At 44.5% G+C, this 27,429-nt stretch overlaps 1 protein-coding gene across 17 annotated transcripts in view; it reads right to left on the bottom strand.

Moving 5' to 3' along the window:
* Positions 1–27,429, bottom strand: part of PCDH15 (protocadherin related 15) — a 633,986-nt gene that overhangs the window by 105,023 nt on the left and 501,534 nt on the right. For all 17 annotated transcript variants that reach the window (XM_039553538.1, XM_039553554.1, XM_039553537.1 and 14 more), the window contains 3 exons: positions 22,755–22,834; positions 17,214–17,307; positions 3,599–3,727 (listed from right to left, as the gene is read on the bottom strand). In XM_039553538.1, the coding sequence (XP_039409472.1) occupies positions 3,599–3,727; positions 17,214–17,307; positions 22,755–22,834 (303 nt within the window). The remainder of the gene's footprint in view (positions 1–3,598; positions 3,728–17,213; positions 17,308–22,754; positions 22,835–27,429) is intronic.

The raw sequence follows: 27,429 nt of genomic DNA, 5'->3' as shown, positions 1-27,429 counted from the left end.
TTAAATCCAGGGTTTATCACCTTATGAATTTATTAAACAAAACCAGGAGCCTGTTAGAATTCACTGATACCCACAGACAGAAGGCTCTGTTGGGAAATAATTACATTTCATCAGCATTCAGGAGGGCCAGTTCAGTACAACCAAAAAGATTCCTCCAAACTTTCCCATCTTTTCCTGTAGGTAGAATAACTCCATCCTAAAAACCAACTCTCTTAAAGCATTTCTTCTGTAATTTAAAACCAAGCAGGTGACAGAGGTATCACACACCCTGCAAACTGCTCTCACTACTGGAATTAATTTATCCTGTCTCCATTTTAGGGAAGATCCACGAGCCAGTGATACTTGAGCACATAATTCTTTATCCCTATTTTCCATCTAATTTATTCCCTAATTTATCTCCCCTTGACAGCAACACGTTCGTGTTGGAGACTGCAGACAGTGCTGATCAGCAACACAAAAATACCCAACAATAAAATTATGGGGTTGGGTGAAAGAATCTGGACATAAATAAAGCCCCACATGGATAAAAACTTCAGTCAAGTGATGTCTTTCTTCTCCTGGGCCCCATCAGCTCAACAGCTTCTCACTTAACCCCAGGCTGCTTTTTTAGAGTCTGCAACAAACTGCTTGGTACTGTCTTCCCCTGCCCAAGGATGTGAACATGCCTGCAGATCAATATATTGATCCCTTTCCTAAATGCTGTTCCATCTTTTTTACCTTCCATGCCCTGGGATCGATGAAAATGCAGTGTACAACATCACCAAGCCCCATCTCCAGCTGGTTTAGGCTGCAAGAAAGGGCCTGAATTTCACTGTCAAGTTTCCAGTTGGAGTTTCTGGATTCCTGGGGGCCCTTTGTGGAGACTTCCACGCAGCAATTGTGCTTCTGCCTTGCTGCAGGATCCCCAGGATTGGACGGGAAGGAGCAGCAGGGAATCCAATCCACCTCTGACAATACAGTGTGGAATAAAAGGGATTGGAAACACATCCGCTCCACCGGCAGCATTATCCTGGCTGGCTTTTGTTCTCTTAATCTTCAGGAGGCCCCTGGAATGCCCTCAGGCAGTACTCCAGTGCCAGGGCCTCCAGGAGCTCCAGCTGGCAGCAGAGCTGCTGGAGAGGGAAAGCACTTCCAAGTGTGGATATCGCCTGCCTGCATGGAACCAACCCTCCAAACCCTCCCTCTCCCACAGGAAAGCTCTCACTGCCCTCCTGCTGCATCCCCTTGGGAGACCATCCCCCCAGATATTACCAAAATCTTTACGGGTATCCCTTTGGAAGCCCAGCTTTCCCAATGAAAACAAAGCAGAGTGTGGAAATCTCTTGTCTGTGCCAGGAGTTATTTCTGGGAGTGTTCAGATTCATTGTTTTATCCCCCAAATTGCTTAGAATCCCCATCCCTGGAAGTGTCCAAGGCCAGCTTGGACGGGGCTTGGAGCAAGCTGAGATAGTGGAAGGTGTCCCTGCCCGTGGCAGGGGTGGAATGGGATGAGATTTAAGATCCCTCCCAGCCCAAACCATTCTGGAATTCTGATGGTGGGCCCAGGCACCCGATCCTGAGACCAAACCTCATGGTCAAAAATCCTGAGGGACCAAAGTGGTTGAGCACCTTTTCCATGTCCTTCCTCTCCAGCTCCTCTGCTCCCACGAGCAGCAGGGTCAGATCTTGGGTTTTAAGGTAAAAATCTCTTGCTAAACTATTTCCCCCAGCTAAAATGGGAAGATGGCATTCAAAAGGGAAATTCCACAAAACCTGTCATTTTATTTAAAATCCACTGTACCACGGCTTGCTCTGGTGGATTTTAGAAATGAGTAAAAAACTTCCTGAAAAGCAGCTTTGTTAATCAGTGGGTGGATTTCAGTAGGGAAAACACACAGCCCAGTAAGGATTATCTTCCTTTATCAGGCTATTCCCTCCTAAAACAGGCCTTTATGTACATTTTAACCACATTAAAGCTTCCACACAAAATTTATTCCCATTAACACCTCTCCCATACCCGCTGGGTTTTTATCTGCAGCGAAGCACAACACACCAAAAGCTATTTCAGTTTTTAAAGAACATCCTCAAACAACACAGCTACACCCAAACTCTCATCACCATTATTTCAATAACCTCACTGGAGCCAGAAAAAAATTCCAAAAGCCCCCATCTCTCTTTTTTATATCATAGAATGGCATTTCCGATGGATATCTCTGTATCCATTTGCAGTTGGGAACATGAGACTGTAGAAATACACCCAGTATTTGAGCTATAAAGAAAAAGCTTTCTCCATCCAGGGATAAACAGCACAGGAAATGACAGAAGCAGTTTCTGTCACTCCAAGAAGGAATAAACTATCCCAAGGCTTCAATAAATATTTTCATTTCCACACAGCTTAGAAATTGCACTAATTTAGAAGCCAGAGAGCTTCTTGTGGCAATAACTTGTGTTTTACAGTTCTGTCAAAGCTAAAAATAGACCCAAGCTCGTGTTTGAGAAGATGATGGAGCCTTGAGGGCCCCCAGCTAAGCACAGAATGGAATTGAAAGGTATTTGGGACTGATTGGAAATGTTCCACCCGTGCCTTTTAAAGATGCAAAATGCAAAACAACCACACAGGAAGGTGGTGACAAAAAGCAGAGCAATCATTTAATGATTTATCAAAACTGACTTAATTGCACTGAGGAATCCCAACTTCGTCCAAGGCTCTAAACCAGCTCTGATGTCTTATTAAATAATAGAAGGATGGGAAGGAACATGATTATTATGGGTATTTGGGTTCCCATGGTACCAAAAATGTCCTATTTTTCTCAAGCTTCTACTCAAGGAGCTCCCATTTTCTCTTGATATGGTTGCTACTGGAAAAACAACAAAAAAAGGCAGACTTTCCACCTAAATTCCTGAAAAATGCTTCCCAATTCCTCTTTTACCTCCAGCTCCTGCTGGATCCAACCTTAGTGCAGCCGATATGAGGCATTATATTCAACTTCTAGATTAAAAAACCCTCTAATTCCTATTTGCTTCCTCCACTTGAGTCAGGAAAAACAGACATTACCAAAAAAAGTGATGTTTTCTTCAACAGACTGAATCCTCATCCAGAAGACCCCCAAGCATTATAAGAAGTTACAGCTTCAAACCCTCAAATTAACACTATCCCCTATTTTTATGCCAGGTCACCAATTATTTCACTCAAGGGTTTAACTGATTTTCCTCTTAATGGCCTTAAAATTTCCTCTAGGTGTGACGATTTCCTCCACCTGGGTGTCACCTGCTCAGCAGGTTTGAATTCTATTTCAAAATCAATAATTTAAAAACGTGGCAACACTCTTTTAACCTTGCAAATCTGTTACCAGCAAGTTTCGACAGTGGGATTTCCTTAAAAACCAGCTTTTAATGGGCTATTTCTAAATGAGAAAGCATTTTCAGTTATTTAGCACAGAGAAGAAAACAATTCCAATATTTTAAAGCCCCACAATGTGAATTTGTAGTCACGAATGGAGAGTTTGCATTTAAACCTGAGATGCTTTGATGGGTTTTTGTCTAAGGCACAATTATTTTGTGCACTTTCCTCATGGTCTGAACAATTTGGGTACTAAAATAAACGATTTTAATGACTTACCCTTACTTGACCAACAAAAGCATTGGCTTCCTCTTCCTGCACAGAGAGGTTTTTGGGCAGAAACATGTCAAAAACTGGTCCGTTGTCATTGACATCTGTCACCACGATATTGACAGTGGCAGTCGAGGTCTAGGCAGAAAAAGAACATTTGAAAGAAATTCTCTTTATTCTACAGCTTCCCAGGTGAAAACCCTACTGTTACTTACTAGACAGAATCACAGGTAAGCAGGCTATCAATGTTTTTTAACATGTTTTTGTGAAAAAGGAAGCATTTCAAGAGTTTATTTGGAATTTTTAGAAAAAGCTCAAGACTGACTCATATGTTAGATGCATGATAAAATTTTTCTTTTTTATACAGTATTTTAAGGATTCAGGAGTTTTTGTTGTGAGTGGGGGGAAAATCTGGAAATACCAAAATTTGCCAAGATGTGAAAAGGAAATTCAGTGATTTATCAATCAAAATATGCCGCAGTGATGATTAACTGAGCTGATGAGGTGGCACAACCATCCTGTGTCACCCTCCTGTGTCATCCTTCCCCCACCCCCCCCGCCATGTTCTGCTTTGCAGCCCAATTTTAACATCCCAGGAGGTGGGAACAGCAGAATCAACTGTATTTAATATAAAATGCCAACAAAATATGTCTGTGCTACCTGTGGAGATTTTCTCTCACAATTGAACAGGTGGAGAGGGAAATACTTTGTTGGCTTGAGTCACATCCCTTTTCTCTGCTCCCACAGACTGACAGCTCCAGACCAAAACCCCACATTGTTGTATTTCAGAAATTGTTGTGTTCAATAGATTGATTTTTACATCAATTCATCCAACTCAGTGTCTTAAATCTTAAATCTTAAATCTTAAATCTTAAATCTTAAATCTTAAATCTTAAATCTTAAATCTTAAATCTTAAATCTTAAATCCATCTTGTGCCTTTGATACTTTGCATCAAACTCCGCTGAGGGAAATTTGGGCCCTCCTGGCCAGAGAGCTCTGGAGGGGCTGGAGCGTGTCCAGGGCAGGGAATGGAGCTGGGAAGGGGCTGGAGCCCCAGGAGCGGCTGAGGGAGCTGGGAAAGGGGCTGAGCCTGGAGCAAAGGAGGCTCAGGGGGGACCTTGTGGCTCTGCACAAGTCCCTGACAGGAGGGGGCAGCCGGGGGGGTCGGGCTCTGCTGCCAGGGAACAGGGACAGGACAAGGGGAAAGGGCCTCAGGCTGGGCCAGGGGAGGCTCAGCTTGGACAGCAGCAGGAATTTCTGCATGGAAAGGGTGCTCAAGCTTTGGGACAGGCTTAAAAGGTGAGTGGTGGAGTCCCCATCCCTGGAAGTGTTTAAAAAGTGCGAGAAGTGGCACTTGGCAGTCATGGTTTAGTTGCACAGTAGTTCCTGGTCACAGCTTGGACTTGATGACCTTGGAAGTCATTTCCAACTGTAACAATTCCATGATTCCATGAAATGTTTACGACAGGACAGTCACAGAAATCACACAGTGGAGATGTGACCCCAGAAGAAACCCCTTGCTTTAGGCACAACAAACCTGTTTGAAAGTGGCACCTCACAGGCTTCATAAAGAAACCATCTTCCCTTAATAAAAACCCCCAAACAGCAAAATCAAGAAACAAAGGAAAAACCAAACCAAAACCCCAACCAAAAAGTCCAAACAGAGACCTGCATCTCCTGGTGCACTACTGCTGTTGGAATCAGGCTCTTCCCAGCTCCAGACACAGCTGGTATACCTGCATGAGATCCCAAAAGCTCCATAAAATAACTCCTTTCTACTTAAAAGGTCACAAATCCAGAGGATTTTTGAACCAAGCCAGCACAAGATGCTTCCAGGCTGGCAGCTGCTGCTTGCTGAGCCCCAAGTTACTTGCTCGTTGTTCCCGAAACTGCCATTCCCACATTCCATTTCCATAAGGGAAATGCACTTTCTACCCTGCTGTCCACACAAAAGCCACTCCAGAACGTTTGCTCTGCTGTGATGCACACTGAATGTAAATCAGCTTTTCCAAAGGGAACTCAGTTCCATGAAATTCAGGGAAATAAACAGCCTCACATTTAATAAACTGAGGCAACGTGGTGTTAAATAACAATGGCTTAAGGCAGGAATTCCCATTTGGAAAAGATTTCTTTTCACTCCAGGTAATTTCACAGGCTGGGGTTGATCATCTGCAGCATTTCTTCTCTTTGAGAGGACTTTAGAAGGAGAAAGACAGGGAAGAAGGAAAAGAAATGTTTGGAATTGTTTCCCAACTCTTATTTAAGGATTTTCAGTATTTTTCACATTCTTTACTCATCTTAAGCACCCTCCCTTCCAGCCAACACACCCAGGCCGGTGCTCCACTTGTCGTGTTCAAATATTCACTTCTGAATTTAAAAGGCAAGATTTTTCGCAAAGAAATAATATTTTGCAAGGGAAAAAACCACCTTCTTGAGATGGCAAATAGGAAAATCAGTTTTGAAAATGTTACAAAATTTTCTTGCTAAACTCACAAGGGTGCTGAAACAAGATCCTGTAAGAAGAAAAACATTTCAAGTAACCCCCGTTTTTCTATTAGTCACAGTTTAGAAAATGATCAGATGTGAATGGATTCAGAATTCACTGTAGTAAGACCAATACTTCAAATAATCTTCTCTTTTTATTAATCACAATTTAGCAAATGATCAAAAGTGGGTGAAACCACAAGGAGCATTCAAAGCAGACTCTGGGTTAGCAGCAACACCCCTGGGTTTTCTTCCTTCAAATCAGTAACAGACTCTGAAACAGAGAGAGGAAATGGGAATACTCCAAAATCTCCCTATTTCACCTGAATACAGGAAACGTTTGTTATCTCACCGTTATCTCAGCAATGCCCACTCCAACACGAAGTGGGAGTCACCTGTGTGTCTTTGAGAGCCGCACTTCTGCCATTACCATCACAAAGTACCGCAGTCAAAGATTATTAACCAAAATCAGAATTTTTATATCCCCATTAGATGGCTCCAAAGATTTGTTGAAGCTCCCAGCCTCAGGCTGATGTGCTGTTCTGAAATAGCCTTTATTTGACAACCAGAATGAATTACAGGGGCTTCTTCTGAACTGCAGCACGGAGCAAGATCGGGAACAACATCATCATCCCTGCTGGGAATCAGGGAAAAGTCACCACACACCAAAATCCCATTGACTAAATAATCATTGCCTGTGCTCAGGGATAAACCAGAATCTCTTTTCAGCCTGACACTGGATCAGAAAATACAGAAGGGTGGGCAGGCCCTGGCACAAGGTGCCCAGAGCAGCTGGGGCTGCCCCTGGATCCCTGGCAGTGCCCAAGGCCAGGCTGGACATTGGGGCTTGGAGCAGCCTGGGACAGTGGGAGGTGTCCCTGCCCATGGCAGGGATGGCCACTGGATGGGCTTTGAGGTCACATAAGGATCACGGAATCACAATTTGGGTGGGAAGGGACCTCAAAGCCCATCCAGTGCCACCCCTGCCATGGGCAGGGACACGTCCCACTGTCCCAGGCTGCTCCAAGCCCCAATGTCCAGCCTGGCCTTGGGCACTGCCAGGGATCCAGGGGCAGCCCCAGCTGCTCTGGGCACCCTGTGCCAGGGCCTGCCCACCCTGCCAGGGAACAATTCCTTCCCAATATCCCATCCAGCCCTGCCCTCTGGCACTGGGAAGCCATTCCCTCTCCCTCTACCCCTTGTAAAGAGTCTCTCTCCATCTTCCCTGGAAAGTGAATTCACAGATTTCTCAAAGAATTATGAAAAGTTGCTGAGGTTTGTAGAAGATGCCAAAAGAGGCACCGAAACAGCAAAAAAAGGTCTTCACAAATATTTCTATTTAAATAGCACTAAAATTCTTTAAAGAAGTGGTTTCCCGAAATAATGAGACACCCCTAAATCACAACTGGTTTTCCATGGATACTCCTCATGCAAATCCAACACAGGAAGGTTTAAAAACTGCTTTGGCTGGTTTAAAACAAGGCTTTTCTACAACAGAATCACCAAGCAGGGTTTGGAAAGGAATCCTAAAGCTACTCCTGGAAACTCAACCAGGGGAAAAACCATTTCAGCCTCATATCAGGCATTTCCTATTCATGACTGCAGAAACCCTGCTTACTTCTCTTTTATAATAAACATAACTCAAACAAAAGATCCACAGCAGCAATTTATGTCTTTCTTAGGGGCCCTCAAATAGTTCTTACATAGATAATTCTTCCCTAAGCAATAATTATAAAATTTACATCGCCTGCACAAATCCTAAGGATGCCAGGCCCTGAAAAATGCTATGGATGATAAATTTGAAGGAAATTCCACTTTGTTCTTATTTTCTTTGTGCCTTGTCATTTAAATTGAAGTTGGGAATTGATGAGAGCATTCTGTGCCTTGGAGAGGAAACATTTTTAGCTCTGATGTTGAGCAAGTTTATTAATTCGGACAAACTCTAAGACAAACCTGTCACGTTGAGAGATAATGAGTTTGCAAATAATAAAATCAGAGGCAAAGCCCTTATTTGATCAAAAAAGAAATGGTAAACAATGCTGCTGATCTATGTATCAGGATTTATTGATATTCATCTCAAGAAAACGATATTTGAGTGGTGATAGAATTAACAATTCCATGATTCTGTTTGCAGACCTTCTCTCTTTCCATGAGAAGTTTGAAAGAAGTATCTCCTAGCCCTCTCTACCTCTCCAAGCTATAAAGAGGAAATTGCCAGCTGGACTGCAAAGAAATTTTGGAGGCAAGACCCTGAGGAGAACAGAAGACTAATTCTGGAGCTTGTCAATAATTACACTAATGAGAAAAAATCCCAACAAGCCTGGAGACGAGACAAAGAGAAAAACTGTCAAAACACCAAAATAAAGCCCAAAGGGAAACTCCCAAAATGAAAACTGCTCACACATCCCAAAGATAACAGGAAATATGAGTACTTCATGGGGAAAGGAAGAGAAAATCACGGACGTTGAAGGAACATCCTTGACAAACACATGGAATTGTTTAGGTTGGAAAAGCCCTCTAAGACCAGCAAGTCCAACCCTTCCCCAGCACCACCAAGGCCACCACTAGCCCATGTCCCCAACTGCCACATCTGTATGGCTTTCAACACCTCCAGGCATGGGGACTCCACCACCACCATGAGTGCCTGTTCCAAGGCCTGAGCACCCTTTCCATGCAGAAATTCCTGCTGCTGTCCAAGCTGAGCCTCCCCTGGCCCAGCCTGAGGCCGTTTCCCCTTGTCCTGTCCCTGTTCCCTGGCAGCAGAGCCCGACCCCCCCGGCTGCCCCCTCCTGTCAGGGACTTGTGCAGAGCCACAAGGTCTCCCCTCAACTTCCTCTTAATGAGAATTTATTCATTTGTATCCCTTATTTAGGAATTACAATCTGCTCCAAATCTTGGATTGAAAACTGTGGTCAATCTATTGCTTTATGAGAATTCCTTAATTCACCCCTTCCTTTTAGCACATGGAATCAAGGCCTTCATAGGGAATATTATCCATGCTAAGCCACACAAGCACCGAATGTCTGGGAGGCTCCTAAAGCTTGCCCTAATAAAAGAGCTGCTGCAGGAAGAAAATCCTTCTCTCCAAGAGGAGGAAATCTGGCTGGACGAATTCCTCTCATGCAGACTGGAGTTCACAGATCAGCTGGAATTTGTAAGGATTTCTTATACAAAATACAGAGCTTGTCAGGAAAAGAAAGATAGGCAGTGTCTCTAATTACAGCTTGGAAATAAAATAATTTGAGAAGTTCTTTAGAGGAGGAAGATCAAATCACGGATCTGTGTATATTGTTCCCTTTCATGTATGTAGGAATATTTCTTCTTGCTTCCTTCTTGCTGGATAATGGAACTCCTGTGGAGACAGGTAATATTCCAAGGAATAACAGAAAAATTACTGTAATTAATGAATTCTCTGTCTGCTACTCAAGAAGTAAATCTTTATTTAAATTACCTTGATCCAGGGCTACCTGTTTGCTCTAAGGAAGGGAATTAATTCAAGTGTCATGGAGACAGAGGCTCAGAATTATTAATGATATTCTGAGATAGCCAAAATCCCCAAGTCTGACTTCCAGGATAAAACACAATGCACTCAAGTCACAGAATTCTGGAATGGTTTGGGTTGGAAGGACCTCAAAGCCCATCCAGTGCCACCCCTGCCATGGGCAGGGACACCTTCCACTGTCCCAGGCTGCTCCAAGCCCCAGTGTCCAGCCTGGCCTTGGACACTGCCAGGGATCCAGGGGCAGCCCCAGCTGCTCTGGGCACCCTGTGCCAGGGCCTGCCTGCCCTCCCAGGAGGAGATGAGGCTTCTTTAGGTTCCCTCAATTCCCTGAGTACTTTTTTTCAGTACTTTTCAACTGTTGCTTCTTCCCATGACCTTTGAGGAACAGCAGAGTTCTGCATCCAGTTTGATCCCTGCCTTCAGGGCCCAGAGCACTGGGCTCTCTCTCCTAAGGGTCATCTGATGGTACCTCTGTCTCCTCAGGAAATGTGGCCCCAAGCCATTCCTAGACTCTGCAGGGCTAAAATGATTCCTGTTTTTCCCTGAAGTGTTCACTGCAGAAGGAATGGGCACAGTCAGATTAAGAGGATGGATCTTAGATTTGTGGCTTTCAGAGAAACCCTCCCAGAGCCAGGTCCCCTCTGATCTTCCCAATCCAGTGAATCTTGGGATATACCCTGAACAGCTGGATGGACAACAGCTTCTCCTGGACTTCCAATGGCGTTTGGTGGCCTGATGGTTGAGTCTTCTAAGACAAAAAGAAGAATTTGAACCCTGCCAGTAATTTCTGAGTAGCCCAAAGAGATCATGACCACAATGCACCCTTGTGCTCCTTCCGCCATGTTAAAAAGGGAGCTTGGAGCTGTAGGTTGGGAACATGCCCTGGATGGTTGGTAACTTTTAAGAGCACCTAATTCCTAATTCCTGAATGGATTTATAACCTAGGCACTGAGCTGCTCTGCTTTGCCAGGCAGAAAATCCCATTTCTGCAGTGCTAGCTGAGTATTTTCAGGATGAGACATTTGTATCTGGAGGTTGGAATTGCCCTAACGTCACACAAGACATGCTAAGAAAACACAATGGAGTTCCTGTTTCATCTCTCTAAATCGACTGACACACACAAGCCAAAAATCAAGAGCACAGAAGGCTTTTTCTTTCTTCTGACAAAAGCCATGTGTATTTATTTCAAACTTCTCCCTCTGAAACGTGAAGACAGGAATCCTCTCTCACCTTGAGAACACCCCTCAATTCGTGAACACAATTTGAGCTTGGAATGTGTTTTTTCCTTCGTACGCCACTCTGCCCATCTACAGCTAAAAGCTCATTACTTGGGAAATAAAAGCATTTTCCTGCCTGCTCAATTAATGCATCCTTAATTGTTTGTCGTATCAGATTGTTAATGGTGACAGGGCGTGTTTTCCCGGGAAAACCTACAAGCCTGTTAATGCTCCAGGTCATAACTCAGAAAAACAATAATTTGGGCACCGCTGTCGAGCATTTTAAGCAATCAAAAGCATTCCAAGGCAGGGAACAGAAAAGTGATGGAAAGGTGGCAGCCAGGCCACCCCACTCCACGGAAAGCTGTGGTGCTGGGTGAGGGCGTAAGTGGCTCTGGATTAATTTTGATGGAATTAGCAGTCCCCCAAAGTCAAATGGTGTCACCATGACTGTCACCACACCACATGAATGAGTTAAATCAGCCTTGGGGCTTAGAAAAGAGAAACCTCAGCTACTCAGTGCCACAGCAGTGTTGTCAAACCTCTCTAAGGTTAAACCTTTGGTAATGACACAGAAAAAGGAGCAAGAAAAAAGGCCAAAAACCTTAAACCCCCCCAAGAATTCAGGTGTGTGGGACCACAGACTTTCCAAATGCAAAAATGAGCTCAACAGACTTCGTAGATGATAATGATGATGATGTGGGTTGGATATAGAGTCCTCTAAAAGGAGAACCAATACCACATTGTATCCTTGTACTACTCCAATATCCCACGGATTTTAGGGCAGGCACAGAGCACTGGCCTGCCCTGGTTGCAGCTGTGGAGGAAAGAAGTCCCGTCCCTAAAAGATGAAGAATCCAGGAACTGGTGGGTCTGGAAAGGCGATAGTGAGATGTCTTCTCCAGTATGAGAGGAAACACTCTCGAGTTGTGCCAGGGGATGATTAGCTTGGATATGAAGAAAAATTTCTTCCCCAAAAGCATTGCAAAACACTGGAACAGTTTCCCAGGGAAGTCCCCATGCCTGGAAGTGTTCAAGACACGTGTGGATGTGGCACTCGAGGACATGTTTAGTGGTGGAGCTGGCCGATGGTTGGATTTGATAATCTCAGAGGTCTTTTCCAACTTTAAGGATTCTGTGATCTCCATATCTACGGGAAAGGCATCCAGAGGAAACACTGCTCCCCAAAAGGGTGGGGCTGCTGGACCCCAAGCAGAAGCACAAGCTCATGTGGGAAGTGTCCTGCTGTCCTCCAAACTCCTGGACACACCAGAATGGGAAGAAAGATGCATTTTAATGGGTCTCCCTGGGCCAAGGAAGATCCTGTCAGGGCTGGAGGTGCCCAGTGAGCCTTGCTTATCTCCATGGAGAAAAACATCCCTGGTTTTATGAGGACAAGAGAGTCATCACCTTGAGAGCCTTCCAAGCCACCTGGGATAAATTTCTTCCTGAAAGCATCAACAATTTCCAAGCACAGCAACCTTTCCCAGCTGAGGGATTCCAGTATTTCATACACTATTTAAAAATTCATGAGCAGAGGTTTTGCCCCTTTGCTTTCATGTCATAATGGCTAAAAAATCTTTGTTCACACAGTTTGGCTGGGAAATATTGCGGATAATGAAACTCTGGAGTGCTGGTTCCAATTTCTGAACCAGTATCACTGGCTAAAATTACAAACACTGAACTTACTTAGGTGAGTATGAAAGCCCAATAAAAATGTTTCCTTCTTTGCACTCTGTGAGGGCTTCTAGGGCATCTTTATACTTGAAAGGTATGGATTAAATAACCACATTTAAATTGGCAGTGTCTGAGGAGTATCAGCTCTTGAGATCCTGTGCAACTGGAATTTATCCAGTGATCCTATGACTGTGGTTTACAAAACCAAGCCACAGAATGTACAAATGCCATTTTTCATGTTGTAACTGAGGAGGAAAGCTCTCCTGGACTGGGTTTGTGTGGCAAGGTTCTGGTAGTGAGGGGTTATAGGGGTGGATTCTCTGAGGAGCTGCTGGAAGCTCCAACAGACCCAACTCTGGGGAATCCAGGATGGACCCACTGCTGGCCAAGGCAGAGGTGGTGGTGATGCCTCTGGGATAACTGATTTAAGAAGGAAAAAAGTGATTGTGCAGTTTTAATTGTGGCCAGAGAAGAGCAGGGTGAGAACATGGAAGAGGAACAGCTCTGCAGCCATCCAGGGCAGGGCAGGAGGAGGCGCAGGAGCTGTTCCAGGTGCCGGAACTGGGATTGCCCTGAGATTCCATGGGGAAGCCCATGGGGAGGCAGCTGTTCCCCTCCGGCCCATGAAGGCTGCAGAGATCCACCTGCAGCTCCTGCAGGAGCCCACACCGGAGCAGGGGGATGCTGAGAGAGATGGGAAGCCCACACTGGAGCAGGAACTTGTGGATCCATGGAGAGAGAAGCCCATGCTAGAGCAGGTTTGCTGGTAGGACTTGTGACCTCTGGGGGACTCACACTGGAACAGCCCGTTCCCGAAGGACTGACCCCATGGAAGTGGATCCACATTGGAGCAGTTCATGAAGAGCTGCAGCCCATGGGATGGACTCACGCTGGAGCAGCTCATGGAGAACTGTCTCCTGTGGGATGGACCCCACACTGGAGCAGGGGAAGGACTCCAAGTCCTCCCCTGAGGAGGAAACAACATGAGCAGCACAAACAACATGAACCCCCATTCCCATTTCCCTGTGCCACTGGAGGGATGGAGGGAGAGCCCAGGAGGGAGGGAGGGAGGGGTGGTGGGAAGATGTTCTTTAGATTTGTTTTACTTCCCATTATCCTGCTCTGATTTTGTGGGTAATAAAATCAATCAATTTCCCCATGTTATTTAGCCCATGACAATGTTTGGTGAGGCATCTCTCTCTGTCCTTATCTCAACTCCTGAGTCTTTCCTTATATTTTCCTTCCCTGTCCAGCTGAGGAGGGCAGTGACAGAGCAGCTTTGGTGGCATCCGAGCAGGGTGAAACCACCACATCTAATTGAAAAAAAACCCATAACAATAACAACAACAAACACCCACACCAGTAAAGTCTTTTTCCTTTGAATACCTTTCAAATTAAAAAAAAACCCCAAGCAAATACAGCAAATAAAATCCAAAAGCTGACTTTTAGTAGGTTTGACTCTAATAGCTGGTTTCATATTGGATGGGAAGGGATCAGGTTGGATGTGTTACCAGCTAAAATATGTAAATGGGATTTAAATGACATTGTACCTGCCTGGGGAATTAATTTGAGGATTTTAGGCAAACTGCAACAAGGCATCCGGTGACATCACTGGTCTTCTGTAGGCACTAATGGAATTGTTCACAAAAAGCAGAGCTGGATGACAAGCAGCAGGTGAATGAGCTTGGGGAGCAGTGGTTTTGTAATTGTAGAAATCTTTTTTTTTCTCCTAAAAAGACACTTGCTTCATGAGAAAAACTAGTTAAAAAGCAAAACTCCTCCATGAAATGGCACTGACTGCGTGGATCGAACAGCCGTGTCCTCAGAAGGGTTTGGCACGGTACCAGCCGGGAACTTTGAGTGAGTCCTGCCCCTCCTCCAGGAGGAGGGGCCTGTCAACCAGCAGGGAGAACATCCAGAAGAGCTGCAAATCAAGGGAATTGTGCAAAGACACAAGGAAGCCTTGCAAAGCAGTCACACCCACTGTTTCCTGGCACAGAAAAGGCCTGGAGATTTAATGGCTTGGTTGAGCTGCCTTGTTTCATCCATTTGTTTGTAAAATGAAAGCCAAGGAGCTTATCCAGCCTTATTTGTAATCCTGGCAAGCCCAACTCTTAACCCTTTCCAGTGCTGGCACCAGAAGCTTTGGTCAACTGAGTTGCTGGACAATCTTAAAAAGAATGGTGCCCCACCACTGAGAGAAAATAGGAAGTGCGGAAAGCAGCTACAGGCAGGTAAGGGACAGTGACAAAAACCCCAAACCAGGCAGAGAGAACACGCTCAAGCTACAGAGTGTGCCCATGTTTCACCCTGAGAGCAATTCACACACACCTGCGGCTGCAAAATTCCAGGGAAAACAACCTGGTATGGAATCATAAGAGTCACGGAATCGATGAGGTTGGAAAAGATCTCCAAGATTATCAAGCCCGAGCTGTGACTGATTCTCAGCCCAGAGCACTGAGTGCCACCTCCAGGCTTTCCTTGGACACCTGCAGGGATGGGGACTCCAAAGGTCCCTGGGCAGCCCCTGCCAGTGGGATTGAGGGAGGAAAGGAGATAATGAGATAGCAGGGGGTGGATTTCTTAAAGTGGATTTTGTTGTCGCAGCAAGTAACAAGACCTTCAAGAGGTGTTCAACAGCCCAGTCCAGGGACAACTCTAAAGGAGCCCTCCACGGTTTATTTGGGGTGTTTTCCCAGAGCAGAGCTTCAAACACCGTATCTCAGCTCACATACAACTATTTTCTGCTAAGCAGCATGCCATGATTAACAGGATTTCCTTTCAAAACCCCAACTATCACCTTTGGAATGTTGGAACTAATCTGCTGGCCGCTTAATCCCAGGGCAAAGCGAATGAATCTCCCTCTAGATAAAAGGAAGAGGAAGGAGCTTTTCAGTCCCCTTTTTTTTACACCCCAGAGAGTATTTCAGGAGTATAACATAGCCTGAACCAACCTGCAAGTCTTTAATTTACGTCTTCAGATTTCCCAGCTGGAAGTTTGAGATCAAAACCACTGAACTCGCAGCTGTGAAAGCAGTTCACGAGGTACAAACCCAGAAGTATTGAGATGAATTACCAAAACAACTGTAACCAGATTTTTCATGGAAAAGGTGTAGACTTATTTTAATTATAATAATTATAATGGTATAATTACTCCATGTTGCCATTAAGTCGTACAAAGGCTGTAAACTTCCTCAGTGTTTTGGGGTGTGGGGGAAAATTCTGAGTAAATCCTGAGCAGGAAGGCAAAGCTTGTAAGGTGAAGAAGCTAAAAAGAGCATGGGATAGAAAAAATAAACGAGATTTTCTTCTACCACGATGAGCACAGGTCCAAATCCCAGAATTTGCATGATCACTCTGTAGCCACATGTCAGAGATGTCTCTGTTTCAATCTCAAAGCCTTCTAGAATAGCCCAGGTAATGCATCCTGGTCATTTATTAATTATTAGAGATATTTTCATTCTGCCCTTATATGCACGGTCAGATGTGCAGAGATTTCTCCCCATCCCGTGCTATTATTCCACAGCAGAGCTACTGCATTCCCGGGTACCTTGCACAGTCCAGCTGCAAACTTTCAGGAAAAATAGTTCCATTGCCCCTGCTTGATCAAAAACCACATATCCTTAAATAGTCCACCATTTTATAATATGAAAATTGAAAAAACCCCACCATTTTGTTGTATTAAACACAAGTGTGAGCAGCAGTTGGTGGGGTTGGTTGTGGGGTTACGGATCAGTGCAAACATGCAAGACTTGGAGATAGCTCCTGATAAAAAAATTGTTGGTTTTGAAAGAGAAGTGGCACTTTTCCAGATTTTTCTGGAGAGCTGGACAGTCTGTTGTGGAAAAGGGTTGGCTGAAGTACAAATCACTACTACAGCTTCTACATCTGGGAGAAGGGAAGAAGAGGAGCAGGTATTTCATAGCACAGAGAAGAAATAGAAGATGAATATCTGTTTTCTTAGGTTACAGTGGAAGATGCAACCAAAGGTATGTATTCTATCACCATCTTCATAAGCTGTTAAAGCAGGTGGGGCTGGGTTCTTTATCTCTTCCATGACTCATCCCTGGTAACTCCCTCCGGGGAATATCTTCTGCTAATGGGCCAGCAAGTCTCACTGCCTGACTCATAAAATTACATCATCCCACTGGGAGATGCTCCACCCAGGGGGAGGGACCAAGCATTCCCACCTGGATATAACCTGAGGTTTGGAACAGCACACTCAGCCCTGACCTACTGGGTTCCCAGAGGACAAGAGCTCCATAATCACCACTGGACCTCCAGAGAAGGACCAGACTTCACTACAGGATCACCACTTCAACAGAACCACATCCATCACTCCTACAGGACTGCAGCCACCATTTAATCAGACTGCTGCCACCACCCTGACCCACAGGGTGTCACGGCGTCTCCTGACTCTGTCAGGTTAAGCCACTGTTTGTCTACTATTGCCTTTATCTTAATTTTCCTGTTAAATTGTAATTCTTACTTTGGATCTCCTGCTGGTTTGCTTTCAAACTAGTACATCTGTGAATACACAAAATCTGGGCAGTTAAAGAACGACACAAAGCAGCGAAACCCCTTTGTCCATGATCAAAGGCAGTGACACACAGGCTTCACCCACACCAACCAAAGGAAAACTGTCCCAGATTTCAGATATTTTTGGTCAAGATCCATGAAAAACACACAACAATCAGACCACGTGGAGGTGGCCTGTGCTGTCCAGACCTCCAGGACACTCACCCCGTCGGGTCTGCCGTCCGAGGCCGTGACGATGAGGATGTAGCGGTCAGTGCTCTCTCTGTCCAGGGGCTTTCCCAAGGCCAGCAGGCCAGAGCTGGGAACGAAACAAAAGCAGGACATGTTACCAGGGCAGCTGGGAGAGGTCTACGAGCACCTGAGCTCCACCACCTCGCTCACACCACGGCTCCCCCTTGTAGGGGCTTTTAGGCTTTCTGTGGGTGAAGGCCAAGAAAAATCATGAGCCGATTCCTAATGCTCTCCACTTGGATACAGGAATAATCCTGGATCAAAATATCAGCCTAGTGAGACTACAAAAGCTACAGCTGCACTGAACACAGCACCCCGATTTGTTCCTGCTGCACTTTAGCTATTTATTTAATTATCAAAACCTATTTATGTAGTATTTTTACTGTTAGTGCTGCAATAAATGAGAAGAAAGAATGACAATCACTGAGGAGTCCTGATATTCAGCAGGACTGAGCAGGAAACTCTGGGAATACAACACACACGGACTTCAGGATGAGTCTCCTCAGGGAGAGGCTATGGGGGGAAGTTACACATTGTGTAACTTCAGAGTAAGTGCTGCAAGTATCCCCTAATAATTAAATATTGCTGTAGGCACAAGGGTGGTGGAAAACAAATCCCAAAGTGGTTTGGGTTAGGAGGAACCTTAAATCCCATCCAGTGTCACCCCTGCCAGGGCAGGGACACCTTCCACTGTCCCAGGCTGCTCCAAGCCCCAGTGTCCAGCCTGGCCTGGGACACTGCCAGGGGGTCGGGATCTTGTGATTATTGAAGCCCATTTTAAAAGGACAACAAAAGAAGGGTTAATTGGAAGCCACATAAAACGAGGTTTGAAAACATTGCAAATTCCTGTAACTGCTGACAAATAAAATATTTGGGTTTCTTCCTCCGATCTAATTCCCTCCTGCAGATGTCTGAAAGTCACCCAGAGGGACAAGACCCCACCGCAGTCATTACTTTTGTGCTAGGAAGGATAAGGAAGGCACAGTGTGGACAATCTTCACTGACAAGGAAGCTCAACTCTGCTTAACTGAGCTGGCACCAGAGCCCTGAGCTGTCCCAGAATTCCACATTTCATTCCCAGGATTTTGCCTGCTGGAACTTGAGCAAGGCTGTGACAAAATGACATCTCCCCTAAATCCACAGGGTATTTAAGAACTATGGATCCAGGATTACAGTGATCCTGGGCAGCTTCTCCCATGGAATTCCACCAAGTATCTTAAGAAAAGTGGAGCACCACAAGATTTTGCAGCCCAAAATCCACACCAGCTGGGATCTGGAGATCCTGTGACTTCCCATGTGCTATTCCATTGCCAGCAGATGGGTCAGACACAAAGCTCTGAATTTTATTTGCTGTACCCACATCTGATGTTCAGGACCCAGAGCGTGAACAGGGACTTGTGCAGAGGTTTCGTTAAAACAGAAAATCCAAACCAAAGTACAAATTCCCACCAAACCAGGAGGTCTCCCTGGCTGGACTTCTCCAGAACACTTGGATGTGTTACACCTGGACCTAATCATGGGTTTTCCCCCTAAATTACAAATTTCTGCAGGGTTCCTGCTCTAATTTCTTAGTCTCAGAGAAGATCTCAGCAAACTGGTTCCAGGCCAAGACTTTTTCCAACAGAAACAAATCCCAACAACTCCTGGGAAGCTCTTCCATCCAATAAATACCACAGAAATTGGTGGAAACTGGGAGTGGGAGCACAATTCTCCCCTAGGATTGAAAGGTTATTTCAGGAGGTGCTCCATTCAATCTGCCTTGTGGTTATCCATGGAAAACTTGGGCTCATGGTCCTGGTTGAGCTTCCTCCAAAAAGGAAAATTTTCATTGGATCTAAAATACTTCCCTGGAAGTTGGTAAAAACCAGTGGTAAATAAATTTTGTGTATGGTTTTTAACCCAGTGAATTTGGAGCTGACATGGCTTGGATCCTGGAGAGAGGAGAATGGAACCTCCAGCACCCTCCTCCTTCTCCTCCCAGAGCAGGATTCCAGATGCTGAGGATTCCTGTTCCAGGGGAAATGATGCTCCAAAGGGAAAGGGCAAAGTGCAACACCATAAAAAGGGACAGACCTGAGAGAGTTTCTACATATATTTATATATATTTTTATATAGATAACCACTTTTTATTAAAAATATGTCTATTTATATACATTCTCTATATAATCACATATTCTAATAATATAATATTCATATACATCTCATATAATAATAATTATATAAGAATAAATAATATATACTATATAAATATTATAATTATATAACAAATAATATAGCAATATATAATATAATATATAAATATATAAAATAAAATATATAATCTATAATAATATATAATAAATAATAAATATTTACATACATTTAAAAATATAGCTACATATTATTATTTAAAATATATAGCTATAATTGTTATATATTATATTATGATGTATATAACTATAGTTATTATAAATATAATAGTTATGTATCATTAATCCATACATGTGTATGGATATTTATATGATTATCCAGAGACAAATGGATAAATGGATTATCCAAAGACAAATTCCATATATAGATCAAATAAAGAACATGATCCATATTTTATATCTGCCAATTTACAGTTATTAAAATATATTATAGTTGCTTGGTGTCATAATTGAGTTACTAATTGTAATTTGATTATTAAGACTTTAATTAGATTAAGAAAAATACTTAATTTGGCAGACAGACACAGCCCACAAGAAGGCAAATCAATCAGCCATCATAATATATAAAGATTTGACTATAAATCAATATATTTAATAAATGAAATTTATTTAATAATTTAATTCTATTTAGTAAATTAAATGAAACCTATTTGATATATTTTTATATAGAAACATCTATTTTTCAGCATTTGTTCAAGACGCTGCAATAAAATATGAACAAAAAAAATTTTAGGGGAGGGCAGGAAGAGTAAATAAAACATAAGAGACTTAAGTGGTAAATTATTAATTAAAAAAATATATCAAAGTGGAGCTGAGAATAAAACATTGACATCAAACACTGACCTGCATAAATCCATGTGCACTTCTCCAATATTTTCTACCATACCCCCTTTTTTATCTCCTTCTTACCCCTGGAAAAATTGCACTTGATTGTCTGTTTCAATAGATAAACATCGTTCAAAAGACGGGCTAAATGAGAAATAGCCTGAATTATAAATAGCCTAAATTATATATCCTAAATTATCAATACCCTGTGTTTTCCTCCAGGATTCCGATTCCTTTAACACCCCAGCTTTCCAGGGAACGTGAGGAGGTAAGGATTACCAGAGGTGGTGCTCAGGTTCCAGAGCCAGAGAAAGGAGAACAAAACCCTGCTCCAATCCTCAGACTGAGGAGGAAAAAGACTGAGCAGGGAGAGGTACCAGTGGGATTATCCAGTCCTCGTGCTGCCAGGCAGGAATTATGCAGGGATTAACTCAATGCCCCAGGAAGGCAAACGAGAATCCACAAAGAGGCAGAGAGAATCCTGGTCATGGGTTCTGCCTTGGCCTCCAAGCATCCAAAATTGAGAGAAATTCCTGTAGCCTTACACCCCTCACATTAAAGATGTTTATTTAATATTAATCCTTCTTTAATTGATCAACATATTTCAGTATCGGGGGGAAAAAAAGGCAAAAGGCTGAAGGAAACTTGGCACAGAGCCTTTTCCAAAGGAACAGGAAGGGGAAAACACTTCAAGGAATTCTTTCTTTTTAGCACGAGGTGCCGGAGCAGAGCACTGAACCCCAAATGAGTTCAGGCTTGTCAGGGCTGCAAGGCCGGGGGGGGGATCAGGCCCCCCAAGGGTCCTGGAGGATGGGGATGGAGGGCTGGAGCAGGAATTCCAGCTGGGAATTCATTAACACACCACCTTTAACTGCTTGGCTTCTGGTTATGGCCACCCTGCTCGCATCCCAAGCTGGACAACACATGGACCCAGATTCCAGAGGATCTCCATGCCAGGAGCTGGCCTGGATTCCCACAGGTATTTTTAAGCCTCTCTGGTGTGGAGAACTGCCAGGAATTTTATGGTGTGGTGGGAAGGGTGCTAAGTAGGGACTATTGAAACAGCAACTCACTGAGTGACCTTTTTGGAACATCTCTCATGGAGCCAGGTGGGATTATTCAGGTTAAAATCAAAAAATGGTGCTTTACTAACATTATAACCCCTCTTCAGAGCATCTCTCATGGATCCAGGTGGGATTATTCATGCTTTAAGTCAAAAAACGATGCTTTACTACCACTGTAACCCCTCTTCAGAGCATCTCTTATGGAGCTAGGCTGGATTATCTTGGTTAAAATAAACAAATGGTGCTTTACTACCACTGTAACTCCCCTTTGGAGCATCTCTCACAGAGCCAGGTGGGATTATTCATGTTTGAAGTACAAAAATGGTGCTCTACCACCACTGTGACCCCTCTTTGGAGCATGTCTCACATAGCTCTTGTAGATTATCCAAGTTCTAAAGGTGCCAGAGGAGGTCAGGCTGAGTTTCTCCATGTTAAGGAGAGGGCTGCTTGCATCACTTGGGTGGGAATCCGTACAAAAGTCCAGTCCCAAGGCATGGACCACACCAGCAGCCCAACATCAATCCGTGTTCCACCAATCCCAGGCCACCCCCGTGAAGGAAAGTGTCCCCTCTCCAAGCTGTCCCTTCCCTCACCTGCCAAGTCTTTATCAATCCTAGTGAATGAGAGCACCAGCACCTCCTGGGATTGTCAAAGCTTTATTCCCATTGTTTCCTGAAGGATTTGATTCTCCATGAATGGCAGATTTATCACCCAGAGCTCACTCAGAACATACAAACCTGTCTCAGGAGGTTTGGGTGTTTAGGTTCCCAACCTCTCCCTCACACCAAATTAGACTTATTTTGCACCAGGAATTAATAAGCCCCAGGTTACTTTTGTCCCATCACTTACTCTGAGAAGTCAGCTCACCACCCTCCCTTACTTTGGCAAGGAAAAGGATACTTGGGATTACAAATAATAATTAATAACAGGTAAATAACACCTAACAATGGATAAAATAAAGAAAAGGGTGCTGGGCCAGGTACAGACCAATCTGGTGTTCATAATTCCATAACAAACTCTCGCTTTCTCACTCTATTTATGTTGGAATTCAATTTAAGGAAAAGACAGTTTTTAAACGATGTTCAAAAGGCTTTTCACTACAGGCTAAACTGTAACAAGTCAGGAAATTAAAGCGAAAACTGTCCCTGTCTTAGCCAGGAGCTGACAGGTAAAAGGGTTTTAATTAATCCCTGACCACTCTTTTAAATAGGATCTTTCCACCTCAGTGAGTTTCCCCTACCTGAAGTGTTTAAAATAAACAAACAGTGGCCAGTGACAAACCCCAGAGTGGAAGTTGGCTCCCAGAGCTCTCATCAATGGCTGAGAGCCCCTCACAGGAGGAGCTGAAGGTGTCTGAGCACAGCCCTTTTCCCTCAGCTCCCACATTCCCTGGACTGACAAGTTCCAAGTCTGTTTTCCAAGGGTTTCCCGCTTACCTTTGAGAGAGATTAAAAACTTGCTGAGGATCTCCGTTCTGAATGAGGTATTTGATGGGGTCGCCCTCTCTATCAAAAGCCTTTAGGGAAGGAAAAAAAGAGGATAAAATTCAGTCAGTGGCACAGACTTCTTCTCTTCCCTTCCACGTAGAAACTGGGGAATTAAGTTTTAGGAAAGTTTCCCACAGGGATGACACCAACCCGTTTCTAAGGCAACTCTGGTTATTGATGGGCTACTCAAGATAAAGCTGGAGCACACCAGAACTCTTATGCTGCACAGAAATGACAGTATCCTGAATACAGGATAATAATTACTACTAATTATTAATAATTATCTAATGATCAAATTACAGCTACATCCAGCAGCATGAGTATGAAATTCAGGCTTTATAATCATTTCTATTGTTCTGCAGCTCCACACTGATTAGACTGAATTTTTGGTTTCCTTTCTTGCCATTCTTCATTTCCACTTCTTATCCAGGTCCCTCTTTGTGTTTACCAGAATCCCAATCTTTGCCTGATGCTCCACTGAGCTCCAACTGCAGCACTCACCCTCCACAGTAATTTGCTTTTTGGGGGGGTGAAGATCAGGGTAAGACCTTTAAGAACAGACATTAACACCATCAAAATGAGGATATTTCACCCATCAGGTGGCAAAAAAAACCCTTCAAAAGTTGAATTAACTACTTTTGATGTCTCTCCTGGGGCCACTTGAAGCTCAAAGAGGGGAACCCTGCTCCTGTCAGGTTGTTGCTGTAGACAGCAATCGAGGGCTTTGAGCTGGATATCTACAAAGCAGTTTTCAAGGTAAAAACCCAAGAAAAATAACAAAAAACCCAAATCAAACACCCCCCCAAAATTCAGAGCAGAAGCACAAACCATTTAAATGTGCAGGCAGAGCAGGGAATGCAGCAAGAAAACTTGGCTGAGCCAAATATAAAATAGGGGCTAAGTCAGATGGAAGAGATCAGCACAAAGAAAAAGCAAGAAAAACTCGATGGGGACAAAGTCAGGAAAAGGCAAGGCAAAACTGGAATAGAAAGAGGAGATAACACAAAGGATAACAAAGAAATGTTTAAGCTACAGAAGGAACCTGAGGAGTGGTTCGAAAAGCAGAAGGGATGACGTTGAGAAGGTCAAAGAGGTAAAACTGTCCCTGTTCCAGCTCCAAACTAAATTAACCAGGATGAAACTCCAGCTGAGAGCTGGGCAAGAGTCAGGCAGAGAAGATGTTCATGAACAGAGCATCTTTAAATCAGCTGCTGCAATTCAAGCCTGGCAAAGTCCATCCTGGTGTATAAAAGGGCTGGAGCCATCTCAAAGCCATCAGAGGGTTTTTTTGAGAGGACAAAAAATCTGGAGGGCAAGCACAAGGTGCATCCTTCATGGAGGAACGAGCTGGGAAATCACGGACCAGGCAGGTGGAGCGCAATTCTCAGAAACCCCCAAATATCCAAATGATTTGTAACTTCCCTGCGATGCCAACGTGCAGATGGATCACACCGAGCTAAATTTCTCTAGAACAAAAGGATGCTGAAGCAATTTAATCTGATTTTCCAACAGGACAACAGCTCTCCTGAGTGGGACAGAAGCTGTGGATCAATAAAGCAGCTGAGCCACGGTGAAGGCTTTTCCCACTGCTTGATGGGACATTTTCCCAAAGGAGTCCCAACAACACGGTCTCCAAATGGAAGCAAGAATTAAACCCAATGAAGGCCAGGCAGCAGTGGGCAGTGTTAGTACTGACTCAGCTCTGCACAGGTGTGTGCAGCTCCTCCAGCACCGATCAATATTCCCATCCACAACATCAATGCCAGACTGGGAAAACTGGAAAAATTGTTTCTAAATTCCATGCGTGGCACTGAGTGACGGGAGGTGTGGGTGGAATTTGGATCTCCTTGGCCTGAAGCTATGAACAGTCTGGGTCTGAGCCAAGAACACAAAATGCTACAAACACTGGAGGCAGCAAATATGAGGAGCTGGCACCTCTGAGGACTGGCCTTGATCCTAAATCACCAGAATCCCATTGTTGCTCCTGTCTTTAGCCCTTTGTCCTCCTTTTCCCTTCCCTGCAGGGCATCCTGCCCTCCCTTCACATTAAGTCATCTCAGGGGTATCATTATGGTCATAATGGTCATTATGAGCACTCACTCATAACAAGCCAGGGGGCTCTCAGAAAGCCAGAAAATCAAAGGCTGGCTATAGTTGATTTCATTTTCCCCTTATACCCACAGAAAACCCACCTTCAGTCAACACGCTTAAAAGAAAAAAACAAAGGGGGAAAAGCGAATCATCGTTTTTAAAAACTCCTGCTCTCTTTAAAAGCAAAGGACAGGAAGTTCTTACATACAGAAGAAAACCACCGAAGGCAAGGGAGAAGGGCAACCCATTCCTGATTTTTTCCAGATCAATGGCATAGAGTGACTCCATAAATTGCATACAATAATTCCATGTTAGCTCCTTGTTCAGCACATAACTGGACCCTGCTAACGGCCCTATTTGTTCTGCAGACTCCCAGAAAAAACAACAGCATTTGCATATTTTAATTAATAATGGCTGGCAGAACATGAAGCCATAAACGCCTCCCAGGCATGCAATAAACTCTGAGGTTTATTTACAAATTAATGCAGTGGAGATCATTTAATATTGCATTAATCTCAAATGTTGTTAATTAAAACACCAGTCAAGACCAAGCAGGTGCGTTAGAAAATAAATAAGCGGATAAGAAAGCAATAAAAACCTCCATCATCAACATAACAAATTTTAACGGACAAGAAGAAAGTGAATTTTATTTTTCTGAAGTCTAAAGGGCAAATTTAAAGCAGACGCAGTTGCATTGTTACTGGCCCTAATGTTTTGCAGATCTTTGGATTTAATAATTTGGGAATACCTGAAAAATTCTGCCAGCTCTCTCCGGGATTTTGCAACCCTCCTGCTGTGTGCAGAACTACCAAATTATTGCTAAGAGAGAGCCATAGAAGCATAATTTCTTAATCTGCACCAGCCCAAACACTAATTGGATTGATAAGACTTACAAAAAGAAACAGCAGGGAGAAAATTTCCACATGAAAACACTTGTTCAATATTTGAGGCTTGGTAATATCCCATATTATCAATGGAACACAGCCAATACCTTAAGACACTGCTAGAATTCCACAAGAATTGGCTCATTGGGAACTTTCAGTTGCCTGGAAAAAGCAGCACAGGATTTCAGAAGCTTACATGCTCAATTTATGAACGTTTAAAATGTCCTGGTGGATTTTATACAGCAGGGAATAAAGGAAGATGAAAACAGCAATATGCTGCACACAGAAAAAGTCCTTTTACAGATGGGGGTTTAATGCAGGATGAGGGAGCTGGACTTGGAATTGGGCTGGGAGAGATCCTCAAAGCCCATCCCTGCCATGGGCAGGGACACCTTCCACCATCCCAGCCTGCCCCAACGTCCAGCCTGGCCTTGGACACTGCCAGGGATCCAGGGGCAGCCCCAGCTGCTCTGGGCACCCTGTGCCAGGGCCTGCCCACCCTGCCAGGGAACAATTCCTTCCCAATATCCCATCCAGCCCTGCCCTCTGGCACTGGGAAGCCATTCCCTGTGTCCTGTCCCTCCAGCCCTTGTAAAGAGTCTCTCTACATCTTCCACATTTCAGGTTCAGGACTACCAGACCTACAAGAGATACAGTCCTGGACTAACCACCAAAGCTAAAGCCAAGCATATTTAGGATTTAACAATCAAGTATTTTGCATGAAACCCAGGATCCCTGAGGCTGGAAAAGCCCTCCCAGCCCATGGAGTCCAGGCTGTGCCCGATGCCCACCTTGTCCCCAGCCCAGAGCACTGAGTGCCACCTCCAGCCCTTCCTTGGACAACCTCCAGGCATGGGCACTCCAAAGCTCCCTGGGCAGCCCCTGCCAAGGCCTGAGCACCCTTTCCATGCAGAAATTCCTGCTGCTGTCCAAGCTGAGCCTCCCCTGGCCCAGCCTGAGGCCCTTTCCCCTTGTCCTGTCCCTGTTCCCTGGCAGCAGAGCCCGACCCCCCCGGCTGCCCCCTCCTGTCAGGGACTTGTGCAGAGCCACAAGGTCCCCCCTGAGCCTCCTTTGCTTCCAGGCTCAGCCCCTTTCCCAGCTCCCTCAGCCGCTCCTGGGGCTCCAGCCCCTTCCCAGCTCCGTTCCCTGCCCTGGACACGCTCCAGCCCCTCCAGGGCTCTCTGGCCGGGAAGGCCCAGAACTGGACACAGCCCTGAGGTCCCTCAGCAGGGCCAGCACAGAATGGGCTGTTTGGGGTTTAGTGAAACATTAAAGCAGATTATTCCATTAGAGCTTCATTTTCCAACCACATTTAAATCCTGTCAAATCCTTCAATACTAAAACCTGCCAAGAGCTTTTCTGCCTCCAAAGATCCCTCAGGCCCTCAGCCACAGATTCGAGCACCTGTCAAGGAAACACAAATGTTCCTGTTTCTCAGCATGCTCCTGTTCCTCTTTGGGGCTTCCAACCCCAAGTATCTCCCACTGGGGAGGAGAATACTCCTGAACAGCCTGGCCCTTCTACTCCTCCCTCCCTGCAGGCCCCACAGCCCTGCCAGGAGTTAATTGGCAGCACTGAGCTAAATGAGCCATCCTCCCTCAGCACAGGTGACTGTAGCAGCTTAACCAGCTGGAATAATCCCAGTCTTT

Source organism: Corvus cornix, chromosome 6 (assembly GCF_000738735.6).
Source record: "Corvus cornix cornix isolate S_Up_H32 chromosome 6, ASM73873v5, whole genome shotgun sequence".
In the NCBI taxonomy this organism is placed as follows: Eukaryota; Metazoa; Chordata; class Aves; order Passeriformes; family Corvidae; genus Corvus; species Corvus cornix.
The sequence above is the reverse complement of the archived record's forward strand: the minus strand, read 5'-3'. Positions and strand labels throughout refer to the sequence as shown.